Below are 25,048 nucleotides of genomic sequence, written 5' to 3' on the forward strand. Positions count from 1 at the left end.
CAAATGCAGGGATATTTGAAGATGGCAGAAAAGCCAGATGAGATGGTGAAGAAGGCATATGGAACTTGCCATCATTAGGTGAGGCACAGAATATGATGCAGGGAGGTTTTAGTACAACTTCCTACAATTGTGGAAATATTGTGATTATACTGGAGATAGTGCAGAGGAGATTTATCAGGGCAAGAGCTGCTGTGAAGCATTCTAAGTATGAGGAGAGACTCCACAGACTATGTTTGTTTTTCTCAGAGCAGATACTGCTGGGGTGGGGGAATGGACAAAGGTGTACAAATTACGGGGGGGGGGGGGGGGGGTGCAAATAGAATAAATGATAAGCCAGACCAATCTCAGGCAAGACCAAAGATATAGGAGCAGAAGTAGGCCATTCAATCACAGGCTGATCCAATTCTTCCAGTCATCCCCACTGCCCTGCCTTCACCCCATATCCTTTGATGCCATGGCTAATCAAGAACTTAACTGTCTCCACCTTAAACACACCCAATGACTTGGCCTCCACAGCCGCTCGTGGCAACAAATTCCTGTGGGTCTCGGATTCTCCTCGGCAGGAGCTGAACGGCCCAGCGGCTGTTCCTAGCCGGGTACAGACCTTTTCCCCGGGTTCCAATCTAGAACCCAGCTCCCGGAACAGCTGGCGCTGACTGACGATTGCAACAGATTGGGGCGGGGTCAGTATCTGTGACGACAGATGGCTGATTGGCTGGCTAGAGCGTGTACGCTCTGCGTCGGGAGCGAGTTTGGAGGTAGATGGGCACCAAGACGTTGCTGTATTGATTCCAGGAGCCATGCTGTGGGCAGCGGGATCGGTTGTGCGGAGGCTCAGCACCTCGGCGGTGAGACTCGGGACGGAGGATGGGGGCCACGACTGTCTGCCCATCCGCCTTCCCTTCACCCCATTCCCTTTTTGTCTCTCTTCCGCAGTACCTTCCCCGTCCATATCCCCATCCTGTGCCCCTCCACCTGTCTCAGACCCTGGTTCCTGTTCGTCCAGCTATTGTTCCCTTACAACATCCATCTCTCTGTCCACCCCGGGTTTCCGTTTCATGATCCCTCTCCCTTGGGTTCGGTCCCTGCCGCGGGAGCGGAGTGAGGGGGGTTTAGGAGCCCGCTCGCTCACTCGACCCCTTTTTGTACCCTATGTTACTACCAACAATCTACCCCTCCTCTCCATGCCCTGCCGTCTGCTTCCTGCACCGGACAGCTGCACCTCCGCTGCCGAATGGACACGTTGCATTGCATTAGACTCCGCGGTGGAAGTCGGGCCAGCGCGGTGATAGACACACTGACCCTCCAATGCGAAAACTCGTAAGGAATCCCAACTCCGACACCCGTAGATACCCTGTTTATTCCCCTTTCCCCGACAATCTGCCCCAGTCAAGATCCTTCTCCCCAACAACCTCTTCCCTGGTCAGCCTGCTCCTGCACTGGGAAGCCCAATTCTCCGCAGACAAACGGGGCCCTCATTCACAGTCTGTGCACACCGCCCCCCCCCCCAACAATCGCCTTTCTGTGTTTGACTTCCCTTGCACCATGCAACAACTGACATCTACCTCCCTCACACTATGCCGTTATATATACAGCATGGAAACAGGCTCTTTGGCCCACTTGCTATGTATGTCACCCACACATCCACCTCCTGTCTTCTTCCTTAATCCCCATTGCTTCTCTCTTCCCCACACCTGCAGCTCAAACTCTCTGTGTCTCTTCCCACCCTGCATCCTTGGGCAGCATCCTGTCTCTGTAGCTTCTGTCAATGTTTTTCACCGTCTCCCTGGAATCCACCAGTCTTGGCCTTGACCCTATCTCTGGGGCAACTCTGCACCACATCCTGTGTTTTGATTCAGTTCCCCTTCTTTTATAGATTAATTACCAGAATAAGCTAAAGGTAGCTCTAATTGGACAGAGTTTGTTCGGACAGGAGGTTTACAGCAGCCTGCGGAAAGAAGGGCACAAAGTAGTTGGTGTATTCACTGTTCCCGATCGTGATGGAAAGGCTGACCCTCTGGGTGAGTGTTGTACACTGGTCAGTGTCAGCTTCCTGCACTGACTGTGGGATATTCTGTTCTGGTTTTGTCAGTCTGATGTATACAAGTGTGAAGAATTTAACTTTCTCTATATAGACCAGATAGGCACAGAACAGGCTGAACATGATGCCGAATTAAAGTCCATTCCCTATGTCCATTCCCTTCCTGTTCATGTGCTTTCACTACCTCCTCTGGCAGTGCATTCCCCACACATACCACTGTATAAAATTACCCTCTCTGGCTGTGCATTCCAGAAAAATATCACTGTATAAAGTCACCTCCCTTCTGGCAGTGCATTCCCCACACATACCACTGTATAAAACTTCCTCCTCTGGCAGTGCATTCCAGACACTTATCACTGTATAAAATTAAACCTTGCCTCATAAAACTTCATTTAAACTTTCCCCCTCCCATTAAAGCTATGCCGTCTAATATTTGACATTTCCACTCTGGGGGAAAAAGACTCCATCAGTCTTATCTCTGACTCTCATCAGTATACAGAAAAGAGAACAGTTGTGCACAAGAACAGGCCCTTTGTCCCACAATGCCTGTGCTGAAGACAATTAAACTAAATTAAATTGTATGTGATCTGAATCCCTCCTTTAACTGCACTATTGTATCTACTTTCACTTGTAGCCTGTTCCAGATATTTGTATAGATCAAAACTTGCCCTCCATGTCTTCTTTAAACTTCTCCATCATCTTAAATATCTGTTTGTTGTGTTTGATATTTCTTCTCTGGAGAAAAGATTCAGACTATCTATGCCCCTCATAATTTAGCAAATTGTGTTGTCAGGTCTCCCCTTAGCCTTTGCTGCTCCAGACAGAAAAACAACCTAAGTGTGTCCAACATCTCGTAGCATGTGCCCCCTAATCCAGATGGCATCCTGGTGACCTCTTCTGCACCCTTTCTAAAGCTGCCTTGTAATGTGGTGACCAGACCTCTCCAGATGTGACCTGACCAACATTTTATGCTGGTGCAATATGACTTGGTGCCCTGAATGATGAAGACAAGCATGCCACACACTGACCTTATCACCCTGTCTACTTGTGTTGTCACTTTTGGGGGGGGGGTTACAGATTTGCACCCCAAGATCCCTTGTAGCCACATGTTACAGCAGTGGTGTGCAGAGGAGCATCTCTGAAGGCACAACACATTGAACCTTGAAGTGGATGGGCTACAGCAGCAGAAGGCCATTCAGTGGCCATTGGAGGTTCCTAATAAAGTGGTGACTGAGTGTGTATCACAGATGATAGAGGGCCCAGCACTGATCCCTATGGAACACCACTGTTTACAGATCTCCGTTCAAAATAAGTTTCCCCCCCCCCCCCCCCCCAAATAGGCCAGTTTTGAATCTAGTTCAGCAAGTCACCATGTACCTCAATATTCTGGTTGAGCTTACCATGATGGACCTTGTCAAAGCTTTACTGAAGTCCATGTAGACAACATTCAATGTTGCACCCTCATCAATCATCTTTCTTACTACATAATAAAAGAAAGTAATCAGTTTTGTAAGACATGACCCTTCCTGCACAAAATCCTGCTGGCTATCCCTAATAAGTTTATGCATTTCCAAGTAGTTACTGTCCCTAAGAACTATGTCTGAAATGTTCATTTAACTCTGACCTTGTATTTCATTAGTTAGAGAGCTGTTGGTCCTATTGTTTACTTAATTCTTAGGCAATTATGTCACTAAGTGTGTCAATATTTAGTATCAGTGGAGCCTTTGTTCCTTCACTGAAAAGTCTAATAGATTCATTTTTAAATTTCTGAAATAAAATGTAAATTCACTGCCAATTATTGTATCATGGGCAAAGTTACTTGATAAAGCTGTAATGTATTGAGGCATTTTAATACAACGTCGTTCTGCATGCTGTCCTGATTCTCTCAAAGCAAACAATTAGATCTTACTGAATTACATTTGGCAAAGTCATGTGTACTTCCAGTATGTGGTAACTGCTCATGGAAATGGCCCAACTGACCCACTATCTCTCCAATGGAAAACCAGGTTGTTTCTCTCTGATAAAGGTCCTTCACCTGAAACATGAGCTGTTTCTTCTTCCACAGATCTGCCTCACCTGCTAACTGATTCTATTCTGAGTTCAAATTTCCACCCTTTGCAAACTTTTGATTTTCACTTCCTGACTGTCCTATATTCTACATTAGAACAGGTCTGAAATGGCACAAATCCCCATGAGCAGAGCAGAGGGGATTTTTAATTCTACAGTGGATTCCTGTTAATTGAACCATTGGTTCATTGGGCAACCACTTATTTGGGACAACTCTTTAAAAAAAAAACAATAACTAATCAAGAAAATAGCTAGGGTTTCCTTTTATTTGGGGTGCTATGCTTCTTAATGGAGTCAGGAGACTGTTGTCGAGCAGTTTCTACTCGGTGTCAGTTGCTTGCACTTGTGTGGCTATTCTTCACTGTACCGTGCTTAGAGTGAACAGTTTTTGAATAGCGCCAGTTGTGTGTGTTGTGTTCAAAAAGCAGTGATTCTTGTTGCTGATAATTGGTGAGAAATGAGTGGTAAGACATTTCAGAACTGTTTTGCTCACTGTGGTTTCAAGCATTCAGACTTGGAGATGTGAGAAACAGTGGGAAGTGAAAATGAAGCAATTTCATTACTTCAGCAAGTTAGGAACTATGAGGAATTTGAAGGTATTGACAATCATTTTGAATGTTACAATGAAAATGAAAATATGGAGGATGCAACAGTTTCTAACTAGCATCAATTGCATGAACTTCTGTGGCCGTTAGACACTAAGCCATGCTTAGAGCAGGTTTTAAATAGCTTCAGTGTGTATGCTTGTTATGTTATTCATTTGTGCCATTGAGGCAGGATTAAAAAGAAATTATTATTGAAACTTCTTTAGGAAGGTAACGAAGGCAGTCCATTATCTGCACTAGGTGTCTGCGCTGATTTTGTTCATTTACAGTTAATCAAAAGACAGCAGTGTACCCCGGATGAACTCTGTCGATAACTATTAGGAACGGATGCAGTTTTATAATACCGTAGCAGTATTGGTAGTGTTCTAATTTGTGCTGTATTTTATTTAAAAACATAATTTGTTGCTCAGTTCTGGTTTAAAAAGGTAGTCTGCCTTTTTAAAACTAGTTCAATGAAACCAGCTACCGTAGATTTCGCACTACAGAGCGCACCTGATTAAAAGCCGCTGGCTCTAATTTTAGAAAGAAAATCAATTTTGTACTTGTACAAGCCGCACCAGATTTTAGGCCGCACCGGATTTTCGGCCGCAGGTGTCCCACGTTGTAATATGAGATATTTACACAGAAAGATATTACACGTGAGGATTTTTTAACTTTTAATTAAATCCATATGGTAACATAAACAAATACATATTGCAAATGCTTTTTTTCGAACCGTGCCTGTAACGCGGCTACTTTTAAATATACATACGTATCGGTAACACACAAATTACGTTGCGTATACTTTTTTACTGAACAACATTCCAATATCTCCTAACGACTGGTAAAAAATATATATACTGCAGCCTACCAGGAAAAGTTATTGATCGCCTTTAACTTAAAAGCAGCGTTCGCTCAGATCTAATGCCGCTCGCCCCCACCTTCCCGTTTATCGCAAACCAGTATTTCCCACAAGACGCGGCGAAACCGGGTGTGACGTCATAGCATCCCGGGATGTAGTACAGAAAACAAATACAATTAAAACACTTCTAACTTTAACTAGAAATTACTAGCAAATGAATTACTAAGCGAAAATATTATAAACTAAATAACTGCCATAAAGGCAGCACAATGCTTTTCTTCGAGTGTTTTCCATATTGATGAGGGTGAGTACAAATGACTGATTTACAATAATTTAATTGTGAAAGTGCGCTTGATTTATCGTACAATTTCATTGGACCTCTGTGAACTACTCATCAATTTTATTGGTCTACTGTTACGAGGCAAAATGTTTTTGGCGGCATGAAAAAAAATCATGCATTAGCCGCACCGTAGTAAAGGCCGCAGTGTTCAAAGCTGTTCAAAATGTGGGAAAAAAGTAGCGGCTTATAATCCGACATCTACGGTAATTGGGACAGCTGCTTAATTTGACCAAAATATATTGGTCTCGATGTGCCCCAAGTAACTTCAATCCATTGTACTTCCTCTGCATTCACAGGTACATAACAAGCAGTTACAGATCCAACTTCAGGCTTCCAATCACAAAACTAACTCTTCACATCTCCTGCCTCATTGCAACAGGTACAGTTCTGAAGGAACTCAGCCGGTCAGGCAGCATCTATGAAGATAAGTAAACAGTGAATGTTTTGGGCTGAGACCTGCCAGATGGTTTATGATGCTGCCTGACCTGCTGAGTTCTTCCAGCATTTTGTGTGTTTTGCACTGGATTTCCAGCATCTGCAGAAGCTGTCCTTGATTTGTAACACCATCTCATTATTTCTTTATTTGTACCATTTATTTTGTAATTTCTTGTCATTTTATGATTTTGCACTCTATTGTTGCCACAAAAACACAAATTTTTCATCATATAAGACTGATAATAAACCTAATTCTGTTGCACTTTTGGATCAAGCCTGACCTGATCCCATATGTTCTCATATGAGACCTGGTCACAAAAATGAACGAGGCATTTTATATTTTTGATGCTTTTAGTATCTTTATTTGACATGCTTGATAGGCTGATGCAGAACCACATGCTGCTTCATTCACCATGTGGTTTATCCATATGTTGTATTCCAGGGTATCATTTTCTGAAGGCAATTAGTCAGATTTCATCGACTGTTTCTAAGGGAGCTCTTTCCAGGAATGGCTCAGACTGCCAGTCACACCAACCTCTGACAGCCCAATACACACTGATTCATCTGCCTGTTTGTCTTAACAGGATGATACATTGTATGTTTTGTGCTGTAGAACTTGCTAACCTAGAAATTACATCTCCTTCTGCAATAGACTCCTGGGCTGTGCCATAACTAATTGGAAAGAATCTGATTGGATTAGGAATGTGTTTCCTTAGGTAATTTGTTGGCCAGGGATGTGCATAGACGCTGGCAGTGTCCCTGCTTCATTTGTGTCCCATCCCTGTAAACTATGGAGACCTCACTCTTTGAGATGTGTATGAACCAGTGACTAAAGTTCTGGGACTGCCTGCTGAAGGATGTGAGGGGTCTCATTCCCCCCTTACTGCTTAGTTGCCTGATTTGTTTCCTCAGTCTTCACTGAGCTATCCCTCCTTCACTCAACCTTTCCCCTCCCTCTGCAAGCTTCGCTTGCTCTCTCACTTGCACTCTCTCATCCACCTTTCCAGATAATCTTTTTCCTTGTCTTTAGGTCTGAGCTTTAGACTCACTTCCTCAGCCTCTGAGGTGGGGGAAATCCTTGTGCTGAGTGAAACTGGTATTCTGTAAAGTACCGATGGTTTTGTCATTGTCAATGCTGTAGTGTTCAGAAAGCTGCAGGAACTCTGTGGATCACACGGCATCTATGGACAGTCAATGTTTAAGGTTGAGAGGGCCAGTACTTTATGTGTTGCCCTAGGTTACAGGATCTGCAATCTCTTGTGTCTGACTCATAAAGCCCAGTGCACTGTGGTTTTATTACTGTTTTAAAACGTGATGATTTTTAGGTAGCTTGTCCACAACCATTGAATGGTGTCTCTCACTCGCTTTGTGGGGTTGGCATCTAGCAACAGTTTTAAGGTTTGTTTGTGACAAAGCCAAGAGCCCTGAGTTTGTAAGAAAGATGGCTTCCAGACTCTGGGCCTTTGGTTCATCTCAGATTCTCCACTCTGAGGGGGGAGCTTCACTTGTCCAGCAGGTTTATCAATGCACAATTCATTCTGTTGGGTTGTAGACTAAGCAGATGCAATGTAAAGTACAATTCTTATTTGTGTTGGCCTCCCCCGACAGTGGAGAAGGTTGAGGATGGACATGTAGACGTGAGAACGGGAAGGAGAGTTAACTGAGAGCTTGAAACAGTGTGAGCGCTCCATAAAATTGGTGTTCATCCTCCACTGATGTAGAGGCAACCACAATGGGGCACCAAAAGCAGTAGACAGGATTCAAGGTGAGCGTGAGCCTTTCTGCATCTGGGAGAACTGTTTAGGATGGTGGTGAGGGAGGTGGAGGTGATAAGGAGAGTGTTACATCACTTGCAAGGGCAGGGGAAGGTGCCAGGGTCAGGGAGGGGTGGTTTGGGAGGTAGTCCTGCGGAGTGGGGAGGAGATGATTTGGCTGGTGGAACTGATATAATGTTCTGGATGTGAATCTGATGGGGTGAAAAGTGAGGACAAAGGGAACTCTGTCTCTGGAAGAGAGCAGAATTCCGGAAAATGGAGGAAGTTCAATAGAGTCATGGTAGAGTCAGTCACATCTCATGAAGGAGGAGAGGAGATTTCGGATGTCCTGGAATGGAAAGTCAATTCCATTCGATATAGCGAAGGTGGGGAAAGTAAGGAAAAGGTCCTGTGAAGAGAAGATGGTAAGAGATGTAGTCTATGTACAGAAGCTGTGGTAGTCAGTGGGATTTATAGTAAATGTCAGTGGAGAGTTTGTCTCCTGAGATGGAGACAGAGAATGAGGAAAAAGTAGAGAGGTGTCACAAATGGCCCAATTGAATTTGAGGGTAAGGTTGAATTTTCTTGGCAGAAGTGGTAAAATTACAGTAATTTTATCTAGTTCCATCATTTGGTAAAGGAGAATATGTGTAAATGATGCCCCTGTCAATTGAGGCTTAGGTTATAGGATATTGGCTCAAACATCATTCTCAAGAGGGGGCTACCACTTGACAGGGAACTGCACCAGCAGGAGTGCTACCTTTGGATGGGGCATGAAGCCAAACCTCTTTTCTGTGCCAGGAAAGCACGAAAGATATGGGGCAATTTTTGGAAGATGAGCAAGAGTATCATTCCTAGTGACGGGTAATATCTACTCTATCAACTCATTGTGACCGGGCTGCTGTTCGTGTGGAGAGTGGCTGTTATGATTCCTACATTAAAACGATGGCTGCTTTAAAAATTCATCAGTCACAAGGTGTAATGGTCTGAGAGTGTGTAGCTATAGAACTTAGACATAAGAGCATTGAATATTACGGCATGGTACAGACCCTTCGGCACATGACATGCAGACTTTTTAACCTACTCTAAGATCAATCTAATCCTTTCCTCCTACATACCCCGCAATTTTTAACCATCCGTGTGCTTATCTCAACTTTCTCATCTATTTTTTCCAGTCCTGATAAAGGGTCTTGGCCCGAAAAACATCAACTGTTTACTCTTTTCCATGGATACTGCCTGATCTGTTGAGTTCCTCCAGTATCTTGTGTGTGTTGCCTTGGATTTCCAGCATCTGTGGATTTTCTTGTGCTTGTGTTTATCTAAGAGTCTCTTAAATGCCCCTAATGTATCTGCCTTTACCACCACCCCTGCATCACTTTCTGTGTTTTAAAAGAAAATACAAACAAACCTATCTTAGACATCTCCAGTCTACTTTCTACCAGTCTCCTTAAAATTATGCTTCCTTGTGTTAGTCATTTCTGCCCTGGGAAAAAGGTCTAGCTATCTACTCTATCTATGGCTCTTAACTCACACTCCTCTATCAACTCGCCTATCATGCTCCTTCACACCAGAAAATAGCCCGAGCTGGTTGAACCTATCCTCAAAAGACATGCTCTCTAATTCAGACAGCATCCTGGTAAATCTCCTCTGCATCCTCTGTAACGTTAGGGTTTTATTGATGCTGGTTTCTTCTCCATTCAGGCTTTCTGGTTGCAAGCCCACATCAATCTCTCTGCTTTGCTTATCTGGATACTATTAGCAGCTTGGATGGGAGAGGGGAGGTGAGAAACTGGCTTGCAAGTAACGATTACAGAAACTTACAGGTGTAAATTTATTTTCTCCTCAGCGGTTGCTGCAGACAAGGATGGTGTCCCGGTCTTTAAGTTCCCCAGATGGAGGCTGAAGGGGAAACCTATTACTGATGTTGTTGAAGCCTATAAATCTGTTGGAGCAGAGCTAAATGTGCTTCCGTTCTGTAGCCAATTTATCCCAATGGATGTTATTAATTACCCTCGGCATGGATCAATAATCTACCACCCGTCACTACTTCCTCGCCACAGGGGTGCAGCTGCTATAAACTGGTAAGAATATCAGAACAGAGAGCAACAATAACCTCTGTGCTTCATCTTGTGTGTGTCGTGACAATCTGGTAGATCTGAAGCTTAATGCAAAGCAGACATTTTCATCTGGTGCATATTCTGACATTATCTAGTCAGTAAAACTTGGTGAAATCTTGCTCATTTTGCCATCTTGTTTAAACTACTGTTTCCATTAATTATTTACAAAAACCCAAACAATCTGTTCTCAGATGTTTTCTTCCAGGGAGCTGCTTGTTTTACTGAATAAAGATATAGACGAGGGAGAGGAAGCTGTGTGAAATTTGTCAGTGTGGGTTGGACCTTGTTTAAGTATGAGGCAGGAAGAGCAGGACCTTGCCGTGTGTGAGAAGTGTATTGTGAATTGTCAGCCTGTTCAGATTAGTGTAAGCGTTGGAAATTTATCAAGTGATGTCGATTCTCTCTGCTCAAACAAACTGGTTCCAGCAACTCATAGTCTAGCAAAGGGAAGGTTTGCTCAGCAGCATAGGGCATAGAGACAAAAAAAAGACTGTGTGCAAAGAGCTCTGGTTCTGGCCTCCCTGAGCGCACACTACATCAGCATTAGGATCAGTTTGCTGTTTTCTATTACTGAGCCAGCATTGCCAAGGAGAGCTGGGGCTCTGCACAAGGTGGTCTTAACCTGGAGGAGAGAGACGTGGGAAGTGTGTCCCTGGCAATGTTCCCTCTAAAGTCTGTGCATGCACACACATCTTTTGCTGCTAGCGCAAAGGGATTTAAACTGCACACAAAAGGTTGTCACCCTCTACCTCATTGGCATGTTAAGTATACTAAAGTACATGTGAAAAGAGTGGTATTATTATACGCTGTTGTATAGTCTATAAGACTCATTGATGTGGACTCAGTAGTTTGTTATCCTTAGAATAGCTCCAGGGTTACTTCCAATTAAAAATTCAGTGTGCACCTTTTGTCACTGGACAAGAAATTGCCCAGCACAAGATTTTTGCGCACACTAGTCATTATAAATTAGAGGGAACATTGGTCCTTGGAAATTAAAAGTTGCCTAGATGGTAATGTGAGAACCCAGTGGTTAAAATGGTAGTTGTCTAGGAGTTTTCCTATTGAAGGTTGTGTAGGAAAGCTTCTGGGAAGGGAGACAGAGTGATGAATATGATGGTTCGCATTGATGGTCCACGTCTATGGTCCAGGTACAGATTCGAGGAGAGCTTGTCACTGGATTGATAGCAATTCCAGGGAGGGAATCCCAAAGTTGTTTTCAGTGCTTCATACTTTCTTTTAATTCATTCAAAGGACCACAGATTCATCAGCAAATCCAGAAATTAGCTTCTCATCCCTGCTTGACCATGAGAAAATGGCTTTTGAAAAGAAGGCCTTGAGGTGTGGATAGACCCACCATGCTGTCAGGGAGAGAGTTCCAGGATTTTGGCCTGGCATGTTTACAAGGAAACAAATTTCACGTTATATGCCAATGATGTTAAACCTGATTCTGAAACATGCAGTGAAATGCTTCATTTGCGTTAGCAAACAACATACTAGAGGGTGTGCAGGGGGCAGCCTGCAAGTGTTGCCACACATTGTGTAGATGGTGTGTGGTTTGAAAGGCAGCTTCCAGGTGCTGGTCTCCCCCACGCTCATCCTGCTAGCTGATGTTGGCCAGATCATGGGTTTGGAAGGTGTTTTCTTGTTGAGTGCTGTAATATATCCTGTAGATGGTATGTCCTCCTGTTGCTGTTGGCTGGTGGAGGGGGTCTGTGAATTGTTATGCATGGGGTGTGGACTGCGATGTCCTGTGTGATGTTATTTTCATGTGTTGTTGCTGCTGCAAGTGGAGATTGTTCCATCATGCTCCTGACTTGAGCCTTGGAGATGGTGGACAGGCTTTGGGAAATTAGAAGGTGAGTTGCTCACTGCAGGGTTCCCAGCCTCTGATCTTCTCTGGTAGCCACACTGAGCATGTGGCTATTGCAGCTCAGTTTCCGGTCAGTGGTAACACCCCTTGCCGCCCCCAGGATATTGGTAGTGAAGCATTCAGGGAGCGTGAAGGGGGTGAGAGCTGGATTTTCCTTTGTTGACCTTGCTGATGTGAGTGGTGAATGTAACTTTTCACCAGCCTGGATACAGTCTAGGTCTTGCTGTGTTTATCAATGGAAATTTTTAAATACTTAAACCAGTTGTCTAGGATCACATCTCAGTGGTGATTGGATAATTTGTGTATTTTTTATATCAGAGCAAAAGGAAATCAAAGGTAGAAGCAATAAAAAGGGCAGTAAAGTTCTTTTGTCTATTGTAATAAATCATCCCCTTTGAGCCAGGGAACAAAGTTTGCTTCATTGAGTCACTCTACCCCAATGTCATTTGCCTATTAGCTGTCCTCTGTGACTTAACAAGCTCCTAGGTACCCAAACTGAGCCCAAATAGGAGGAGCTCGTCAGACCCACTAAGGATGGGGCAGTAAATGTGGACAACACCCAAATTCTGAGAAAGGTTTGCTAAAGCAGGGTTGTGACTCTAAATGGAAAGCAATATTAGCCATGTTACAGTTAAGGAAGTTGAATTTAATTTAAATACAGACCAACAGTAGTGTCTCGGGCATCTCTTAACAAATAATCATGGAATGCCTAGTAACTGTAGTGTTGGAACCCTGTGTCAGTTGTAATGACATACTTAAATGGATATTTATCCCCTGTTGTCTATCAGCATAACAAATGGATTCTCTCTGGGAGATTCCTGTGACAGATTCTATGAATATTGTACATTGTCCATAAATCTGTCTTAAAGACCATTTGCCTATCAATTATTTCTTAACTGAAGATGAGCTCTGTTCTGTGGATCTGTTTTTCAGTGAAATGTTCCCCAAATAATTTTCACCTTGGAATAGTGAGAGTGAGATCTGTTTGAGAATTTAATACTGATCAAACATGAAGTAGGCAAAGATATGGAAACTAGTTAGCGCCCTTATTTCATGGGGAGCACAACATCTCCCCCAACACAAGGTTACAATTCCAATTTGTACAGTAAATCTAATCATGTCATGCTCTCCTCACAATTCTGCCAACTTCTAGTCCTCGAGCTTAATTTTTCCTCTACAGAAACATTGAAAAGAGCAAGTCTCAGTGTGTGTGAGACTCACTTGGGCCAATAAAAAGAAATGAGATTTAAGCAGAGCAGCCTAGGTTGGAGTGAGATAGATTTAGAGTGAAGACCTGAGGCTTTGATAGGAAAGGCAGCAGCCAATTTCCTTCTCTCAATTCCTCTGTCTCTGCCATATCTTCTCTCGGGATGAGGCTTTTCATTCCAGAACGAAGGAGATATCCTCCTTCAAAGAAAAGTCTTCCCTTCCTCCATCATCAACACTGACCTCAACCATATCTCTTCCATTTCACATTCATCTACTCTCACCGATTCCTCCCGTCACCCCAACAGCAATTGGGTTCCTCTAGTCCTCTTGTATGGGATTCCAAGTCGATGGGTAGTAATCCTGAGATCACAACCCTGGAGATCCTGCCCTTTAAATTAGCACCTAACTCCCTATACAAAACGTCATTACTTATCCTACCCATGTCATTGGTACCTACATGGACCAAGACCTCTGGCTGTTCACCTTCCCACTTTAGAATATCGAGGGCTCAGTCTGAGATGTTCTGGGCCCTGGCACCTAGGAGGCAACATACCATCCAGGAATCTCATCCTTGCCCATAAAACCTTTTGTCCATTTGTCAAAGTAATGAATCCCCATCACCACAGCATACCTCCTTCCCCCCTTCAGAGTCACAGAGGTAGACTCAGTGCCAGAGACTGTGACTTTCCTCTGTTAGGTCATCCTCACTGACAGTATCCAAAGTTGAGGGGGATGGCCACAGTATTCTGCACTGGCTCATTAACCCCTTTCCCCTTCTTTAATGTCACCCACTTTCCTGTGTTCTGCACTTTGGGTGTAACTACCTCTCTAAATGTCCCATCTACCATCACTTCAGCCTCCTGAATGATCCTTAATGCAGATTGTTAGAAGCTGCAGTTAGATACACTTCTTGCGGTTGTAGTTGTCAGAGACACTGGAGTCTTCCCACATCCCACAATAGGAGCATTCAACTAACCTGCCTGGTATCTCTATTGTCCTAGATAAGCAGAGATTAAGAAGGGAAGGGGAGAAAAAAGTAACCTCGAGCTTTACTTTTTCTGACTGAAGCCTCGAAGAGCTAAAACCTCAAGGTCACCACTCTGACTCTGTCCGCTTGTGCGATGGCTGCTGCTCTTGATGCTGCCTTGCTAATTAATCCCAAATGAGGATTGGTCACTGGTCAAAGTTCTGTTATGCTGCCACGGCCCACTGCTGCCTTTTTCTACTCGTACAGTGGACCTGAGTGAAATCTTCTCTCAAATTTGCAACGTCCACCCTAATTTACTTCAAGATATTAAATTTAAGACATTAAAAACACTTGCTCTATAATCTGATAGGCTTCATTACCTCGCTGCTGCTTTGTCCTACTTCTATAGACTGTGTGTGTGTCTCCCAAGTGAATACAGATTCAAAAATCCACTTAAGATCCCTCCACCCCCCAGCTCTCTTACATCTCTGATCTTTCAAAAGACCATTTTTGTCCCTTGTTGTCCTTTTAACATATCCGTAAAATCCCTTGGGACTCTCCTTTTCTTTGACTGTTAAAGTACATCATGCTTTTCTTTTTAGCCCTCCTGATTTCCTTAAGTGTTCTCTTGCATTTTTATACTCCTTAAGTACCTAATTTGTTCCTACCTGCTATGCACCTTTTTTTCTTAAATAGAGTCTCAATATCTCTTGAAAACAAAAGTCAGTCAACCTGTTATCTTTACCTTTTATTCTGACGGGTACATACAAGCTTTGTAATCTCATTATTTTACTTTTGAAGGCCTCCCTCTTGCCAAGAACATCATTGCCAGAAAACAACCTCTCCCAATCCACACTTGTTAGATCCTTTCTGGTGCCATCAAAATTGGCCATTCTCCAAGTTAGAATCTCAACCCGTGGATCAGACCTGTTTTTTTTTTCCATATTTACTTTGAAGCTAATGGCATTATGATCACTGAGTCTTCCCCTACACAAATTTCTGTCACTTGCCCTGTTTCATCCTGTGATAGGAGATCAGTTGTCACACCCTGCCTCATTGGGACTGATATATGCTGATTAAGGAAACTTTCCTGAACACATTTGACAAACTCTATTGTATCTAACAACACACAAAAATGCTGGAGGAACTCAGCAAGCCAGACATCATCTATGGAAAAGAAAAAATAGTCGAAGTTTCAGGCAGAGATCCTTCATCAGGGTTGTGTGTGTTGATTTGGATTTCCAGCATCTGCAGATTTTCTCATGTTTGTGTTGTCTAGTCTATCTAGTACTTTTACACTATGGGATGATTCCCAGTCAATATGTAGAAAGTTTAAAATCACCTACTATATATTTCTTGCAACAGTCTGCGATCTCTCTATATATCTCTCTAAATCCTGGGGACTATTGGGTGGTCTATATTACAGCCCCTTTAATGTAGCCATACCTTTCTTATTCCTTAGTTCCACTCACAAAGCCTCACTAGTCCAGTTCTCCAGTCTGTCATTTTCCCTGGCTAGTAATGCTACCTCTCCCCCTTTAATCCCTCCCTCTCTGTCACGTCTAAAACAATGAAACCCCAGAATATTGAGCTGCCATTCCTGCCCCTCCTGAAACCAAGTCTCACTAATAGCTACAATATTATGATTCCATCATTGATGCTTTTCCAAGGATATTTCTTGCATTGAAATAAATGCAACCCAGAACATAAGTTGCACCATGCTCAACCTTTTGATTTGTGACTTTGGCTGAGATCTTAACAGCATCCCATCCCCCTCCAACTTCAGTTTAAAACCCCACTGTGCAGCAGCAGCAGCAAACCTTCCCACTAGGATATTAGTCCCCTTCCTGTTCAGGTGCAAAAGTTTCTTCTGTACAGTCTCTTCCTTGGAAGGGAGCCCAATGATCCAGAAAATCTGACCCTCCCCCCTACACTTTAGCCATGTGTTCAACTGTATGACCTTTCTATTTCTAGCCTCACTAGCACGTGGCACGAGTAGCAACCCTGAGATCACAACTCCGGAGGTCCTGTCCTTGACTTGGCACTTAACGTTCTGAACTCTTTTTTTTTCAAGTGAAGCCACTTGTGTACAGTGCTCCTCCCATCATGCTTGTGGTATTGGCATCTTTTCTGGAGGGTTGCAGAATCCTTTACATGAGTCATTGAACCATAGACACCACAGCACAGAAACTGTCCGTTTGTTCTGCCGCACTCCGCAAGGCCGTACCGTTGTAGAGCATGATCTGGAAATGCTTCCCGCTACAACCTTTATGTGTCCAGTTTACTGCTGTCCCTTTTCTTGGCTCCTTTCCCAAGCCACAAGTCCTTGCTGTGAGAGGTGTTGCAAGCGTTCTATGACATGTCAGTTCTATGTTTGAGCACCATCTCAACCATCAGCTAGGGCTAATGGAGCCTTGACTTAATAAATTTCTTTAACAGCTTCAGAAACATGTTGTGTGATTTGTGCATCTGAGTTGCTAATGAGCACTACCTTTAATCCTGTATGAGAGTAAGTGTGTACTCTCAAAAGATAGTTCAGAGGTCGCAGTGGAACAAGATTTTACAGAGAAATTGCTCAATGTGTTGCTGAAGGAACATCCCATGAATTCCATTCCATTTGCTCTTCCTCATTGCCCTGAAAATATCTTTTCTTTCCCACCTCCCAAGTTAATATCTAGTTTCCTTTTAAAAGTTGTTCTTGAATCTGCTTCTCGTACTCTTTCCATAGAACCATAGAACATTACAGAAACAAGCCTTTTGGCCCTTCTTGGCTGTGCCGAACCATTTTTCTGCCTAGTCCCACTGAGCTGCACCTGGGTTATCTCCCTCCAAACCCCTCTCATCCATATACCTGTCCAAGTTTTTCTTAAATGTCAAAAGTGAGCCTGCATTCACCACTTCATCTGACAGCTCATTCCACACTCCCACCACTCTCTGTGTGAAGCCCCCCCTTTAAACTTTAAACTTTCCCCCTTCACCCTTAACCCATGACCTCTGGATTTTTTTCTCCCCTGGCCTCAGTGGAAAAAGTCTGCTTGCATTCACTCTATCTATACCCATCATAATTTTATACACCTCTATCAAATCACCCTCATTCTCCTACGCTCCAGGAATAAAGTCCCAACCTATTCAACCTTTCTCTATAACTCAGTTTCTCAAGTCCCAGCAACATCCTTGTAAACCTTCTCTGCACTCTTTCAACCTTATTAATATCCTTCCTGTAATTAGGTGACCAAAACTGCACACAATACTCCAAATTCGGTTTCACCAATGTCTTATACAACCTCACCTTTACATTCCAACTCTTATACTCAATAATTTGATTTATAAAGGCCAATGTACCAAAAGCTTTCTTTACAACCCTATCTACTTGTGAAGCCACTTTTAGGGAATTATGTATCTGTACTTCCAAATCCCTCTGTTCTGCTGCACTCCTCTGTGTCCTACCATTTACCTTGTATGTTCTACCTTGGTTTGACCTTCCGAAGTGCAATACCTCACATTTGTCCGCATTAAACTCCATTTTCAGCCCATTCCTCCAACTGGTCCAAATCCCTCTGCAAGCTTTGAAAACCTTCCTCACTGTCCACTACACCTCCAATCTTTGTATCATCAGCAAATTTGCTGATCCAATTTGCCACATTATCATCCAGATCATTGATATAGATGACAAATAACAATGGACCCAACACTGATCCCTGTGGCACACCACTAGTCATAGGCCTCCACTCAGAGTAGCAATCCTCCACTACCACTCTCTGGCTTCTTCCATTGAGCCAATGTCTAATCCAATTTACTACCTCTCCATGTATACCTAATGACTGAATCTTCCTAACTAACCTCCCATGAGGGACTGTGTCAAAGGCCTTACTGAAGTCCATGTAAGCAACATTCACTGCCTTCCCTTCATCCACTTTCCTGGTAACTTCCACAAAAAACTCTAATAGATTAGTTAAACATGATCTACCACACACAAAGCCATGCTGACTTTTTCCAGTAAGTCCCTGTCTATCCAAATACTTGTAGATCCTATCTCTTAGTATTCCTTCCAATAATTTACCTACTACCGATGTCAAACTTACTGGCCTATAATTTCCCTGCTTTTTGAGCTTTTTACAGTACTTCAGGCAGCGCTTTTACTTGCTAAACTGAACTCTTGTCTCACCACTTGCCCTTTTGCTAATTACTTGTCAAAATTTTGTCCTATCGTTTACAACTGTTGGCAAAGCTAAGGTACTGTTTGTTCTATTGTCTCACATGCTGCCAAAGGGTGCAGTGATGAGGAGCTGCTGCCTCACAGTTTCCCAATATTCTGGCTTCACACCTCATTGTGGCGGTGACCTTGTGGAGCTTGTACCAATTGACCTTTTGCGCATGTTTTCCACTGGCTATGAAGTTTACTCCCATACTCCACAGATGCATGATGGGCCACTGTAAGTGCCAGTGAGTGGTGGACTCTGGGGTTATTGGGGCAGTAAAACAAGATCAGCTTCAATGGGTTGTCAGTGACTCTTTCAGCTTAAAGTGAAGCCACACAGTGTAACTTGTACTGATGTTCCACTGCTGTGTGCATATGCCCAACAGTACAGGGTCTTAGTTAAAATGATCACTCACAGATGAAGAGTGAGTTTTGCTGAGGACTCCAGCTTTACTCTTCCTCCTCCATGGTTTCTTACTGCACTCATGTTACTAGTATCGAGAATGTGTGATACTTGTTTTCGCCATTACTGATCAGCACTCTTGCATACATTTATACCTGTTAGTTTTTCTTGTGGAGGCAGAATCTCCTCTGTCTACATGTGATCCTTTCACCTCTGTCTTCACAATGTTATTTAGACCTTTCTCAGTGGTGGGGTTGAAATGTTGGTGAGGATGAAAGGCATCTACAACTACCCAATGCCTACAAAGCAAAAGTGGTGTGGCAGATATCCTGACCCTGATTAACCCACCCCACACACTTGGCTGGATGAATACTTGAGCCAAGGCACCAGGTGCATTGGTCCTGCCAGAGAGCAGTGACATTGTATGACTGTTTACCTTGGCCAAGCAATAGTGGGTGGTACAGCTGGACTTGCGTGTTAATTTGCTCAATATATTTCGCAAAAGAGTTGGTAAACATCTCTTCCCCACTTGGGAATGTTATCAGAACAGCAACTCCTGGTTTGGCCAGAGTAGTTTTAAAGATCTGCACCAGGTGGTGCAGATCTTCGAAAGCACAGCTGATAGAAGTTACCTGGGCAGGAGTAGAATCCATGTATTTAGGAAGAATGTAATTTGATTCAGTAGGTGGAGATTATTGTAAAAGTGTTGCAATGAATTGAATAGGGGTTCCAAATATAAGATTTACAGGTTAGAATTTGCCACAGCACTTATTAATACTGTGGCCTGTTGTTTCCCAATTGCCCTTGCCTGTTTCATTACTGTTTTTACCTGCATAAAATTAACACCACACTGTTTATCCATCAGTTTTCATTTTCTGCAATTTCTTTATTCATGCTGTTTTCATTAAAACATTCACATGAGAAGGGTGCCTGAACCATTCACAACCCTATTGAAAAGTACAATATTTTTGACTGGCTCAACAGGACTGATGTGATGTTACTCATGCCTGACCTGTTACAAAGCAGAAGTCAGTCTCAAAGTAAAGGAGTTGGGCAGTTAGGACTGAGATGTGGCATTTCTTTACCCAGAGGGTATGAGTTATAGGAATTCTCTGCCCATGAATGCCAGGTCCCTGGGGTGGGCCCAATGTGGGAGTGATTGGCCTCATTTCTATTCTTTTGGTCTTTATGTTCTTGCAAAGACTTCATTTATTTTACTTGGAACACAATAGTACAGGCCCTTCCCTTCAGCCTGCAATGTTGTGCCAACCTTATAAGCTATTCTAAGACCAAACTGACCCTTCTCTCCCATGTAGTCCTCCATTTTCTGCCACTCATGCCTAAGAGTTTAGGTCTTCCTAATGTATCGGCTCTACCACCACCTCACACCCTCCTCTCCCACTGACATTCTTCTTGTGCTTTCTTATCATTACCCTAACATTGATTAAAGTTAAAGTCTGTCCTGAGCCTTATGGGCTCATCAGGCCAGTGCTTATGCTGGTTTATGTTGGGGCCTTAACATTAGGCCCCACATAAAATTATTGCAAGGGCTTTCTCGTCCTCTCATTCTGCTGTCAGAATCTTGCTTCTAATTTCACTTTTACAATTTCCACACACTTCTATGTTTCTGTTGGTTAGAGCTCAGTGTCTGACACATTCCTCCCTCCCTCTGTAATCCTCAACCAGAACCCCTTGAAATTCCAAATGTCCCCCACTGCTCTGAGACCAAGTTACTCCCCAGTAGCTGTTTGCAGTTCACTTTTGTTGAGTGACCTCTCTGTCATCTTCAGAGGCAGTCTCTTGGGATCAGAAATGACTCAGAGGCCAGGGTTAAAAGATTAAAGGTAGTCTTTATTTGTTACACGTACATGGAAATGTGTTGGGGGATAGCCTGCAAGTGTTGCCAGACTTTCGACAGTAACATAGCATGCCTGCAGCTTATTCGTATGTCTTTGGACTGTGGGAGGAAACCAAAGCACCCTGAGGAAATCCACATGGAGAACGTACAGACTCATTACAGCTCTGGGAGTTGAAACCTGGTGTATTAAGGTAACCACTACACTACTGTGTTGCCCCATATGGGGCAGGAGGTGCTTAGTGGGGTCTGGTTTAGGAGGTGACACACACTCTCCCCTGTCTTTGTTCAACAACTGCATGCTTCAGACAAGGAGATGACATTCCTGGTATCATTCCAAGTACGAGTTGCCTACTCCGAGCAGTCATAAGTCAGGCGTTCCTAGGGTTAGCAGGAATGCTGTATGGTTTTGAATCTTCTGTCCTGTTATTGGTCTCTTGCAATAGTGGGCCTAGAATCAAGTGCCTATTATTGTCATGTGTACCAGGACACATTGGGGAAATTTAATTCTGTGTGCCATCCAGACTGATTTTGCCATTCAGCAGAGAAAGCAAACAATGCAGAATGTAGTGTGTAAATTGGGAATGTAGTCTGTCCCAAGGTAGTGTTATTTCTGGGATGGGACAGATGATGGTAGTGGCAAGATTGGGCCAATGATTGGGGCTGGAGCTGAGGGCTGTTGTTGCAAAAGTGTGTTTGAAGAGATCAACACAACAGATTATAATGGCTGCTCTGTGATAATCTCTTTTCTGTGCTCTTATCCCCATCCCCAAGGTGCAGACTGTCCTGGGCTCTGTGACTAGCAGGGATGTTGCCCTCACCTGCCTCTCCAGAATTTTCCACATATCGGTCCTCTCCCTGTTTTCCTTCGCTCTGTCTGCCACGAAGGGTGGAATTTCCCGGTGGCCACTCGCTGCCTCCTACCAATCAGCCAATGCTCTAACCATGTTAGTGACTTTCCTGTAGTACTATGGGCTTTTAACTTGGTAAGCAGCCTCATGCACGGCACCTTGTCAAAGACCTTCTGAAAGTCCAAATATACAACATCCATTGTATCCCCTTCACCTATCCTACTTGTAATCTCCTCAAAGAATTCCAGCAGGTTTGTCAGGCAGGATTTTCCCTGAAGGAAACCATGCTGATATTGCCCTATCTTGTCACCAAGTGCTCCATAACCTCATCCTTGACAATTAACCCCAACATCTTCTCAACCACTGAGGTCAGGCTAACTGGTCTATAATTTCCTTTCTGCTGCCTCCCTCCTTTCTTAAAGTGTGGAATGACATTTGCAATTTTCCAGTCCTCTGGCACCATGTCAGAGTCCAATGATTTTTGAAAGATCATTACTAATGACTCCATAATCTCTACCGCTACCTCTTTCAGAACACTACAGCGCAGTTCATCTGGTCCAGGTGAAATGTACACCTTTAGGTCTTTCAGCTTTTTGAGCACCTTCTCCCTTGTAATAGTAACTGCACTCACTTCTCTTACTTCAAACCCTTCAACACCTGGCACACTGCTAGTATCTTCCACAGTGAAGACTGATGCAAAATACTCATTTAGTTCATCTGCCATCTCCTTTCCGCCTGTTATTATTTCTCTGGCCTCATTTTCAAGCAGATCTATATCCACTTTGATATTGTTTGCTAGCTTGCTTTCATATTTCATCTTTTCCCTCCAAATGATTCTTTTAGTTGCTCTCTGTAGGTTTTTTAAAAGCTTCTAAATCCTCCATCTTCCTGCTAATTTTTGTGATTTGTTGTATGCCCTCTCTTTTGCTTTTACACTAGCTTTGACTCCCCTTGTCAGCCACGGTTGTACTATTTGGCATTTCAATATTACTTCATTTTTGGAATATATCTATCTTGCACCTTCCTTATTTTTCCTAGCTCCTCTGCTGTCATCCCTGCCAGCATCTCCTTCCAATTTACTTTGGCCAGCTCCTCTTTCATACAACTGTAATTTCCCTTACTTCACTGAAATACTGCTATGTCAGACTTTACTTTCTTCCTAGCAGCCTTTTAACCCTTAACCTTGTCCTCTAGTTGTAGTTTCATCCGACCTCAGGGGAAGAAACTTGTTTGTATTTACCCTTCATCTGCCACTCATAATTTTGTATAGTATATCTCTATCAAATCTCCCCTCAATCTTCCACATTCTAGGGAATAAAATCCTAAAATCTTTCCCTATAACTCAGGTCCTCAGGTCCCAGCAACGTTCTTGTAAATTTTCTCTGCACTCTTTCAGTCTTAGGGTAGATGACCAAAACTGGACATAATACTCCAAAATGGGCCTTTCCAGCATCTTGTACAATTTCAACATAACATCCCATCTCCTGTACTCATACTTTAATCTATGAAAGATTTCTTTACAACCCTATCTACCTGTGACACCACTTTCAAAGAATTTCGGATCTGTATTCCCAGATCCTCCTGTTCTAACGCAATGCTCAGTGCCTTACCACTCACCACACAGGTCCTAGCCTGGTTGGTCTTCCCAAAGTGCAACACCTCACATTTGCCTACATTAAATTCCATCTATCAATTTTTCAGTCCATTTCATCAGCTGGGTCCGGATCCCATGTCAAGCTTGGATAGTCTTCCTCATCATTCACTACACCCCAATCTTGGTATGATCTGTAAATTTGCTGATCCAGGTTAACACATTATTATCCAGATCATTGATATAGATGATAAACAACAATGGACCCAGCAGCATTCCCTGTGGCACAGCCCCAGTCACAGGCTCCAGTCAGAGAGACAACCATCTACTACCACTCTCTGGCTTCTTCAACAAAGTGAATATCTAATCCAATTTACTACCTCATCCTGAATGCTAAACAATTGAACCTTCTTGACCAACCTCCCATTCGGGACCTTGTTAAAGGCCTTTCTAAAGTCCATGCAGACAACATCCACTGCCTTGTCTTCATCCACTTTCCTGGTAACTTCCTCAAAAAGCTCTATAAGATTGGTTAGACATGATCTACCATGCATGAAGCTGTGCTGACTATCCCTAATCAGTCCATGTCTATACAAATACTCAAAAATCTGGTCTCTTAGAATACCTTCCAGTAACTTCCCACTACTGATGTCAGGCTCATTGGCCTATAATTTCCTGGCTAATTCTTAGAGACTTTCTTAAACAACGGAACAACTTTAGCTATCCTCCAATCATCTGGCACCTCATCTGTGGCCAAGGATGTTTTAAATATCTCTGCTAGAGTCCCTGCAGTTTTTGCACTGGTCTCCCACGGGGTCCAAGGAAACATGTTGTCAAGCCTTATGGACTTGTCCACCCTAATTTGCTCCTTTGTAATAGGAACTAGACAATGGGGTGACCTGTTGGGGCACTCTTTGAGAGAAGGGTAGTGCAGTCTGATGTGACCAGAATGAACATTAAATTTTCCTGAATGCTATCGGTATCGCTTTGCTTTGGAAATTGAATAAGAAAACCTCAGTTTATCAAAGAAGAATGATGCCTAGCAAGGCAAATATAGCTCCTCCTTATTTAACGAAGGACACTTTTAATGGCATAATTTCTGGTTGATCTGCCACCCTTGTGCCCCTCGATGTCATTCTGGAGACGTGCAGTCCTTTCATCTGCTGTCTCTTCATCTCTTCTGCTGTTTATTCTTTGTCTCTGATCTTAGAGAAGTGCATTTCTCTGCTCCTTTGTCTCTTCCTCTCTCCTCCTCCTGTGCCTATTTTTGTCATTCTGGAGACATGCAGCCCTTTCATCCCCCATCTCTTCATCTCTTCTGCTGTTTGTTGTTTGTCTCCGATCCTGGAGATGTGCATTTCTCAGCTCTTTTGTCTCTTTGTCTCTTTCGCTCTCCTTCTATGCCGGTTGTCATTTTGGAGACATTCATGCCTCTCCTCCTCTGTCTCTTCTGCTCTCATCTTTTTTGTCCTGACTCTTTGATCCTGGAGTCGTGCGGCCCTGACCTCATCCGATTCTTGTTCTCTCCCTCTCCTTGCCGCTTCCCGGCAGTGTTTGGCTTCATTCTTGACCATAATGTCCCCCTTCTCTTTCTACGTGGCATAATTAGGCTGACCATATTTTTTTTTACCGTAATGCTGGGTAGAACATACAAACCAGTAACACCAAAATCTCCAGGATGCTCCAGGTGCCAAAGAAAAGCAAGGTGGCATGCCTGAATGACTATCGAGCTGTGGCTCTGATATCAATTCCTATGAAGTACTTTGAGCAATTGGTTATGGCACACATCAACCATAGCCTACCGGTCAACCTCGACACTTTGCAGTTCACCTACCGAAGCAACAGGTCAACGGCAGATGCCATCTCCCTGGCACTACATTCCTCCTTAGAACACCTGGAGAATA

The 25,048-nt window shown here is 43.4% G+C and overlaps 1 protein-coding gene across 2 annotated transcripts in view; it reads left to right on the forward strand.

Moving 5' to 3' along the window:
- The first annotated feature begins 703 nt into the window (after positions 1–703).
- LOC140738538 (mitochondrial 10-formyltetrahydrofolate dehydrogenase-like) overlaps positions 704–25,048 on the forward strand; it is a 139,105-nt gene continuing 114,760 nt past the window's right edge. Inside the window, exons 1-3 of one of the 2 annotated variants that reach the window (XM_073065937.1) lie at positions 704–848; positions 1,877–2,021; positions 9,930–10,164. In XM_073065937.1, the coding sequence (XP_072922038.1) occupies positions 801–848; positions 1,877–2,021; positions 9,930–10,164 (428 nt within the window). In that variant the 5' untranslated portion in view covers positions 704–800. Of the gene's footprint in view, positions 849–1,876; positions 2,022–9,929; positions 10,165–25,048 lie in introns of those variants that run through there. The other variant, XM_073065938.1, reaches the window with a different exon arrangement.

This window comes from Hemitrygon akajei, chromosome 14 (genome assembly GCF_048418815.1).
Source record: "Hemitrygon akajei chromosome 14, sHemAka1.3, whole genome shotgun sequence".
NCBI lineage: Eukaryota > Metazoa > Chordata > Chondrichthyes > Myliobatiformes > Dasyatidae > Hemitrygon > Hemitrygon akajei.